The sequence below is a fragment of the Poecile atricapillus genome, chromosome 1 (genome assembly GCF_030490865.1).
Source record: "Poecile atricapillus isolate bPoeAtr1 chromosome 1, bPoeAtr1.hap1, whole genome shotgun sequence".
Lineage (NCBI taxonomy): Eukaryota > Metazoa > Chordata > Aves > Passeriformes > Paridae > Poecile > Poecile atricapillus.
Genome location: NC_081249.1, coordinates 13,629,095 through 13,638,443, shown reverse-complemented (window position 1 = coordinate 13,638,443; position 9,349 = coordinate 13,629,095). Strand labels below are relative to the sequence as shown.

General features: G+C 44.6%; 1 protein-coding gene across 2 annotated transcripts; it reads left to right on the top strand.

Moving 5' to 3' along the window:
- Positions 1–3,928: 3,928 nt before the first annotated feature.
- On the top strand, positions 3,929–6,765 carry SAT1 (spermidine/spermine N1-acetyltransferase 1). Of its 2 annotated transcripts, XM_058837371.1 has the most exons (6): positions 3,933–4,196; positions 4,330–4,381; positions 4,466–4,549; positions 5,717–5,818; positions 5,905–5,945; positions 6,165–6,765. In XM_058837371.1, exons 1-6 carry the CDS (start codon positions 4,131–4,133, stop codon positions 6,333–6,335), a joined length of 516 nt encoding a protein of 171 aa, XP_058693354.1. In that variant the 5' UTR covers positions 3,933–4,130; the 3' UTR covers positions 6,336–6,765. The 2 variants fall into 2 exon arrangements, with proteins under 2 accessions (XP_058693344.1, XP_058693354.1); XM_058837361.1 differs by having other exon boundaries at positions 3,929–4,196; positions 4,330–4,549.
- The last annotated feature ends 2,584 nt before the right edge of the window (positions 6,766–9,349 follow it).

Below are 9,349 nucleotides of genomic sequence, written 5' to 3'. Positions count from 1 at the left end.
TATCCAGATACAATACTTCTACTGTATCCAAAACCAAGGCCTGGCTGGATTCTTTCCGAACATTTATTTTTGTAACTTCTATACCTCAAATCATTTGCACACATGATATAGATGATTTGTGGATTCAGGAAGATAATTAGCTATGTCTAAACCCCAAATTCATTAAACTGCATAATTACAAATGACAGACAAGATGTATTAGCCTACAGGAATAGGGTTCTAATGATCAAAAATATGTTTTCAAATATAATAAAGAAAAATTGTGGTCCTTTTATTGCCAGAATATGGAAATTCATGTAGCTTTATCACATGAAACTGTTATTCTGCATTTATCCTGAATTCTGAGCATTGCTCATGCAGTATTTATTTAGTATTTGTCCTATTCTGACAGAGATTAATCTATTTTCTATGTACAGCCTAGTGCTGATAAACTGTAATTTTAAGTGGCTTGAATAAAACATCAGAAGCAACTGTGAACTCATAAATAACTACACAAGGTCTAAGGATTAGGAAGAAAACATTTAGTTGAAAATTATAAGAGAACCCCAACTGTCCAAAATCATGAAAAATTATAGGTCAATACTGAATATTAATTGTGTTTTCTGTATTTTGCTCCAGAGATTTGACAGGAGATACAGTTTGGATTGAAATACTTGGAAATATTTATTAGCACAATCAAAAATCATTAACTCACTACATTTTAATGTGGAACAAGGGGGTTTTCTCCTTCTCCTCTTATTTATTACAGAGAACCTCTGAGGCATGAGTGAGGCATTCATAAAGAATGCAAGGAATCTTTCTAGTGAAGGAGGAAATAAAAAATTAGAACAGGGGAAGAGAGTTTGATTAGTCGAACAGTAAAGAAAGAAAACTGGTCCCCACTTTGAGCCTTTCTGTCCATCCTCCAAGGAAAGAGAACATTAGAAAAATTAGATGCAAATAAAAACATGGTTTTAATACAAGTGCAGATGGGGTCCCATAAGTCTGAATAAATTGTTCAGTTGCATCGCCATGAAAGGATCTGGGGGAACTGGCTTGGCTATTTCCTGTATCTTCAGACTAGAAAAGATCTCCACCTCTGGGCAGGATGTGGGAAAAACTTGCCTCAGTCACTATGTAACACCCTGTGTGCTTTTATTAACAGCTGTTTATAAAAGCTCCTGTTGCATGCTAAAAAAGAAAGTGAAGCTTGCTATTTTGCACAAATTTTTCAGTTTCTCTCACAAGTAATAATTAGGGAGAAAATACAGTAAGACTAATAGGAATTATGCACATTTTAGGTAGTTCTAACCATTTTACCGTCTCAAACACCAAAGTCCAACCCTCCTGATGGAAATGCAGATGGATTCAGTCAGCAAGTTCCACATGGAGGAAGCTTCTGGCTCGTACAGAAGTGAGCTAATCCAGACTTCAGTGCATATTTCATTATAACAGATTATTTCAATGTTGGTTTACCTTAAACACATTTGCTAAACACCTGCCAGCACACATATTTGCACAATTTAAAAAAATATTGAGTCTTTTCAGGAGACTTGCCACTACACATTCCTTGGAGAGAAGGGCAGATCAACAGGCTGTGACCACTGAAGGACAAAATCCAAGCCCTGTACAGGTCATTAGAGATTTAATCATTGGCCTCAGCTATGTCAAGATGACGTGAAACCTGCTCAAAGACAAACAGACCTGAAACAAAAGGAAGAAGCTGTAAAACATATACCAAATCAGTCTAACTAATTCACAAACTGAGTTCTTTTGGAACCTTTTTATAAAATATTCTTACCATTCTTATTAAACTTACTTATTCTAGAAAAATACCCCTAATAATACATAACTAAATAATTGTACTATAGTCTCTGAGATCTAGATATCTTAATTAGTCATTTTTAATTCTCCTTTTTTTCACTAAATTCTCTGCATTTCCTATTGTTTCATGAAACATTTTATGACACTTCATGAATTTTTTTTTTAGTATTTTTTCTTTCTGCCTTGTGAAATTGAAAGCTAAATCAAATGAACTGTATTAACACAATATCAGCATATTTCTGAGCAAAGTAAAGCAGGACTTTCAAAAACAGTCAAGGGAGAAAATGTTTGGATCTTTTTTTGCTGAGACTTCAACTTCTAAATCATGTGACTTTTCTGACTTGAGAAGAAAGAAACCAGGCACTTTGTGTTCTTACACAGCAGTAGGTTTCCTGATAGTGTGACTTCCTCATTGTGAAATGCAAAACAAAGAGAGCTGAGACAACACAAAGGCTGTTGTCTTTCACAGAGACAGTATTCCCCATTTCTGATGCCAGTCTATTTCTAGGGAATGAAAAAATCTGTATTCATTAAAGGTATGTTGTTAGGCTATGTCTGTTCTTTGGTAGTTTATTCAGATTCAATCTCCCTACTAAATACCCTGTCCTGAGGGATTTCCAGACTCTCAATCCATTAAATAAATTTCAACTTTTCTGCTACTAGCCACTGGCAGTTGCTTAGTGATATGGAAATGCTTCTGTTCTTTGGGCATCTCTATTCTTGCTCAAGTAGAGGGTAAACTGAACCATTTAGGGTGTTTTCATGAATCCTAAATTATTTTCCCAGGCCTTCAGGCACTTTCCACTGTGTGCTAACACCAGCCACCCAAGCACATACTTTATACACACTTCTTTATATAATCCTCTTGCAGTATCATGTTCTGTTCACTTAGACAGCTGGTCCCTCTGTCCAAGTGAAGGCCAACCTTGTAGCTTGTTGGATACATTAAAAAATGGGGGGGGGGTGTTGTGAGAGTCGGTAGCATGACTTACTGTCTCCCCATATCCCAAACCACTCTTTAAACAACTCAGATTAAGCTAAATGTAAAATAAAACGCTCCTTTACAATATCCAAGAATATACATGATAGTGGCACAGCTAATAGAAGAGGGTGAAAAGAAAACCACACATAAACCAAAGATTTGCACTTCTCTGGGTGGCACAGCTGGTAGGTCCATGGACCACACAGTTATCTAGATCATGATCCAGCTCATTGCTCAGCATACTGAAGAACCTCCGGGTAATATCCAGAGGAAGTGCAGGGCTGAGGATAATTCCATCCTTTCATACTCCAAAGTCACATTGTTGAGTGTACCCAGATGGAATTTTCCTCATCACACCCACCTCTCTCCTCAGTGACATCCCTACCTCCATCAGGATGGCGTCGGAGCCTCCCTTACAGCAGATTACTGGCAGATCCCCCTGCTTTAAACCCACTCCTTCGTGCTTCTCCCAGCACAACCCCTTCCCATCCAGTGAGGCTTCTTACGGTGCGTGTGCCAGCCCGGGAAACGTCCCAACCCCGGGGTTAAACTTCAGTGGTTTGAACCTTTCTCCGTAAGGACGCTCCTGCCCAGGGGGTGTACCTTGGTGCTAGACACGCTCCCGCGCGTTGGATACGGATCACTGCTCCGCAAACACTGAGCTTTGCTTTCTGTCTCTCCCCACAGCGGAGCACGAAGCGCCCCCAGCGCTGCCCCGTGCTCTGCGGCCAGGGCGGCGCCCGTGCAGGGAGAGCCCCGAGCCGAGGGCAATGTCGGGCTCGGTTTTTGGGCTCCCGCGGCAGCCGGTGCCGGGAGAAGGGGCGCAGGCGGTGCCGGGGGTCCCCGAGGGCAGTACCGGGGGTCCCCGAGAGCAGTACCGGGGTCCCCGAAGGCCGGTCCCGCCACCCAGGGAGAGCCGCCGGGGTCTCTTCCTGCAGCTCCGCCCACCCCCGCCAGGGGGCGCCGCGCGCGGATGGGGGAGGGCGAGTCACGAGACGGCCGCAGCTGTTGCTGGCAGGCCCGGGCAAGATTCCGGGGAGGGGCGCGGCCATTGGCTGAGGGCGAGCACCGCGGGCGCTCCTATTGGTCAGTGGGAGCGGAAGGCGGGGCAAGAGCGTCTTTAAATAGGGCGGCCGAGGCAGGCGCTTTTTACTCTCCGAGTCGGGGAAGCAGCGGTAGCGAGCCGAGACCGCCAGCAGCCGAACGCCGCCGGGACATGCTCTCAGCCTGACTGACCGCAGGTGGCCGCCGCGCCCGGGACACGAATGAAGAAACAGCTGCTCCTCCTGTTCACGCACCGGGGACTCGTCAGCCGAGGGGGCCGCAGGGGGAAGCGTCGCCGAAAATGGCTTCGTTCAGCATCCGCGCCGCGCGTCCCGAGGACTGTCCCGACCTGCTGCGACTGATCAAGGTGCGGCGGGGTGCGGGGTGCGGGGCGGCCCCGGCGGGACGGGGGGCAGCGCTGCCCGGGGCCGGAGCAAAACAAGCTGTTGCGCAAGGGCGGGGGGCGGGGAGAGGCCGCTCACAACCTCCTTCTCTTCCAGGAACTGGCGAAATACGAGGACATGGAGGACCAAGTGGTGCTAACTGAGAAAGGTACGGAGGCTGCAAGAGCTCACCCGGTTGGCGGCCGAGTGACAGCGCCTGTGGCTCAGGTGCGTGTGTATTCTGCTTTTCTAGAGCTGCTTGAGGATGGTTTTGGCGAGCACCCTTTCTACCACTGTCTGGTTGCAGAAGTGCCAAAAGACCAGTGGTCGTCTGAAGGTGAGACTTCCGGGTACTTATTTTTGGACGCTAAATACACAGAAGCATCATTTGCTTAATATTAACGATTGGTTGAGGTTCCACCAGTGGACTGGGATAGGAGAACTAGGTTAACTGGTAAAATTCAGTAATGTATAGTGATACTCTGCTGAAGTGGTTGCTAATCCTGGAAACATGGGAGATCAAGTATAACATAATGTGCTTGACTCCAATTATTAAATGGCTTTTCTTGTTTGACCCTGACTTACCTTGATGTAATTCTGTTGAATCACATTTTTTTCTTTAATTTGTCCCCAATCTTCAGGTTACAGTCTCTAGCTTCGCCATGTACATGGCCCTTCTGTGTACATGGATGGGCGGGGAGGTAACTAAAAGATCCGTTACACAATAAAGTAGATGATCATAATATGAGGTAAGGTCTACAGGGGCAAGTGCTGTTCCCAAACCTTTACCAAAGACACAGTAGATCACAGAAACCTGTTTGCACGCTTCTTACAGTATGTGCAGAGTGTTACAGCAGGTGTAGTTAAAATACTCAGGATTTATGTTTGAGTGGGCTGTTGTTGGAAGAGTTGGTTTTTCTCTTCAGCCACACAGTTGTAATTGAAGCCGCAGCTTTTACTTACCTTGACTTCCTGGTGCTGAAGGTAAAGAAGAATGTGATGCTCAGTGGAAGTGCTTGAAATGCTGCTGTAAAGGTGGCCTGTAAATAGGCCTTCTGGCACAGTAGTTACTGAGGAATATGCATGGAAAGATAAGTGTTTTCCAGGGTTTAACAGACTATTTCTAAGGAAGCAGAGCTGGGGTAATCATCTAGATTGTGAACTGCTGTCTGAGGTTCTTAATTCTCCCAAACTGGAAATTAATCAGGGTGTGCATTATTTTGTAGAAAAAGGCCATGTTAGCACTTACTATGGCAGTGCTTTTGAGGATTTCAGTGTATGGACAGGGCAATCTTTTTTTTATTAGGCTGATACAAATTTGTCAGAACTTGTTTTCAACTGTGTGCTTACTTGCAAATTTCATTTTTAATTGTAACCTAGTATTTGCAAATGTCAGTCAAATGTCTGCATGTCCCAGAGAAACTGTATGTTTAAACATGCATGTAAAACTTAATATTTTTACCTTTTAAATTCTGACTAGCTGAAGTTACATCCTTTGTTGCAGAAACATGCGTCGTGGGCTTTGCCATGTATTACTTCACTTATGATCCATGGATTGGAAAACTGCTGTACCTTGAAGATTTTTACGTGATGGCTGAGTACAGAGGTACCTATTGCAGAATTAGATGAGTTGCTTTCTGCAGGGTTTCTGTAGATTTAAAACTTAAGTTTCTTGTTTCTTTGTTTTTTTAGGACTTGGTATTGGGTCAGAAATTCTGAAGAACTTGAGTCAGGTATGTCTAAGTGCTAAGTCTAAACAAGAATTGAAGGATGCAGTAGGACTCTAGACAGCTTAAAACATTGGCTAGAGTCTGCTAAACTGTGAGAAGTGCTGCAGTGACTGTTGGCATGAACTGGATGACTTGTTGGTGGTAGGCTGTTGCTGAGTCATCTGTCCAGCTGTCCCTGGGGCTGTCCCTGGGCACTGTGACCATGTGGCATTGGCTTTGCAGGTGGCTGTGAAGTGCCGCTGCAGCAGCATGCACTTCCTCGTCGCAGAGTGGAACGAACCCTCCATCAGGTTCTACAAGAGAAGGGGCGCCTCGGATCTGTCCACTGAGGAGGGCTGGAGGCTCTTCAAGATTGATAAAGAGTATCTCTTGAAGATGGCAGCAGAAGAGTGAGAGATTATTCCAGCAAATAAATTCTTTCTGCGAATATATGTGCTCTCTGAATAAAATCCTTCTTGCTTTCTGTGTATGTACAGTTTGTAGTGGAATAAAGTAGTGTGGATGCTAATAATGACAGTGCAGGTGTGGTCATAGAGTAATGGTACTGTGATCTGGAGCTGAGGCATCTGAAGTTCAGTATGTGCTTGTGTGCATCCTATACCAGTGTGGGCTTGTAATCCTTGTATATGGAAACTTCATTCTTGTAAGTGTCATTCAAATGTGTACAATGTACACACTGGTAGGGTTTGTTTTAATTATTGCCTTTTATAAAAATAAAATAGTGTTTTCATTTAATGGCAGTAGTTTTTACTTTAATTCTCACGTGAAGTTTTCCGTCAAATAACATGCAGATTAATAAAAGACTGGATTGATTTCAACCTTCCAGCAAGTGAAAAGTGAAATGATTTACCATGATCCCAGTGGGATAAAGTGTACTTACATGCCCTTGGGGCCTGGTGGCAGCTGAGTGCTTCAAAGGGTTTAAGATCAACCCCTGCTGGTGCAGGGCATCCCAGCTTGTGATCTACAGGTACAGTTGGAGTCCCTAAATTAGGTTGCTGCTTTCTGGACAGCTGTTCCAGAAAGTCTGGAGCTTAGGCCTTCACTTGTCTGCTGAGCACCTCAGCTGGAATGGCATAGCCTCGAAGGGAAAGATGCATTCTGGTGTGGTTTCAAGGCCTAAGTAACAAAAGTTGGTTCTGAGTGGTCACGTGAAATGAAAGTATATTTACAAACCACACAAAAAGCTCCCTTATATGATTCTTAAACCACCAAACTCAAATGCATTTGGTGGTGTGTGTTTCTGATCATGATTTCAGATCAGGTTCAGCATTTCTGCTGAGCTGTAAGTGCTGTGTAAAGAAATAAGAAACCAGCCCTGTCTGTTTAAGTGTTAGCATAGTAGCAGATTAAAACAATGCTGCTCATCAAATTTTTAGTTGTCTTTGAAACAAAACAACAAATTTCCAGTACTGTGCCCTTCTCATTAGTTGGTGAAAGTGGATGCATGCATGCAAACTTTGTGTTGCTTTCCTCTTGCTCTCTGGTAAGCCTGCAATAAAAGGCTTTATTTGGCCAGCACTGCTTTCACTTCAAAGAAAGGAAAGAGACTTAGCTGCCTTGTAACATAAACTGGTTTAAATAAAACAAGGTTTTAAACCCGTTGGTCACTGCATAAATTATGTCACAGATTTCCTCATCCTAGAGAGCAGTGAGTAGTGACTGCTCCAGCCATGGGAGATGCTGAACTAGCTGTAAGAATAAGCTATCATTTTGCCAGGGCAAACAGAGAGCTGTGCATGAAACTGTTCTTATTTTCTGTTTTGTTTTTGGTTTTAGCTGCTGTGTAGTCAGCAGTGTGCCAGCTCTGCCCAGGTGTGAGGTTTGGCTGTCAGCTGTTGCTTTGAGAGTGAGAACACTAATAAAAAATACAGGAGCTCCTGGAAGACAGCAGAAGGTAGCTCTTCCTTGGGAGTGTTGGTGGACAAGAAGCTCAACGTGGTCTTGGCGATCTGCACTCACAGCCCAGAAAACCAACCATGTCCTGGGCTGCTTCCAAAGCCTTGTGGGCAGCAGGTCAAGGGAGGGGGCTCTGCCCCTCTGCTCCACTCTGGTAAGACCCACCTGGAGTGCTGCATCCAGCCCTGGGGTCCCCAGCATCAGAAAGATGTGGGCTTGCTGGAGTGAGTCCAGAGGAGGCCATGAAGATGATCCGGGCGCTGGAACACCTCTCCCATGAACACAGACTGAAAGAGTTGGAGCTGCTCAGCCTGGAGAAGAAAAGGCCTCAGGGACGCCCAGCAGTTTTCCAGTATCTAAGGGGCTACAGAAAGCTGGAGAGGGACTTTTTACAGGGGCAAGAGGGCTTTAAGCTGTAGGAGGACAGGTTTAGACTAGCTAGTAAGAAGAAATTTTTACTGTGAGGGTGGTGAGGCAGTGGAATGGATTGCCCAGAGTTGTGTATGTCTCATCCCTGGAAGCATTCAAGGCCAGGCTGGATGAGGCTTTGAGCAACCTGGTTTAGTGGGTGACATCCCTGACCATGGAGGAGGTTGGAAGGAGACGGTCTGTGAGTTCCCTTCTAAGCCAAACCATCCTATGTTTCTGTGATATGGTTCTGATGCTTATCTGGCCTAACTCCACCTGGACTGAGAATGGAATCTGTCACAAAAATTACCTTGACTGAATAGGTCAGGTTCTGCATAAGAAACGTCCATTTCCAGGCCTGCCCCTGTCTGTGCAGCACCACAGCTGCTGTGGCAGCATTCATACCACACACAACAGCCTGGGGCTCAATCCCCCTCCTACCCAAGGGCAGTGGAAATCTTAGTTTCTTGCTTGGCCAAAATCTAAATGCCAGTCTACAAACCTCCCTATCCTTGCTGAGCCTGTACTCTTCTGGAATTCAGCAGGCCAGAGGAAGTGAGAACAAGCATACCCAAGGAACCAGCCCAAGAGCTGGTGATGGAGGCAGAATGGGGAAGAGGAGATGGTCTCTAGCAGTTCTCACCGAGCATCAGGGTGTTGTATCTTCTCCTTGGTGAAGATGTACTCACTTCACTGGTTACTCTGTGAGCTATATTTACCTCCTCATCTCATCTCATCTCATCTCATCTCATCTCATCTCATCTCATCTCATCTCATCTCATCTCATCTCATCTCATCTCATCTCATCTCATCTCATCTCATCTCATCTCAGTCTCATCTCCTGCATCTCATACCTACTGCATCTCAGTCCTAGTGCAACCTGTTTTGAAGTTATTTTAAACTTATTCTTCTGGCTCCATTTATCAGACCAGAAGGTGATTGCTAGTAGAGCAGTTTAAGAGTGTTTTTATTTTGAAATTAACAGTTCATTAGATATCTAGGGCAGACTTGCTTAAATCTCAGGCCCCAGACTTCTGGAGCACAATAAAGCTATCAAAGCTGCATGACTGAATGGAACAAGCTAACTAATTAAGCATTAT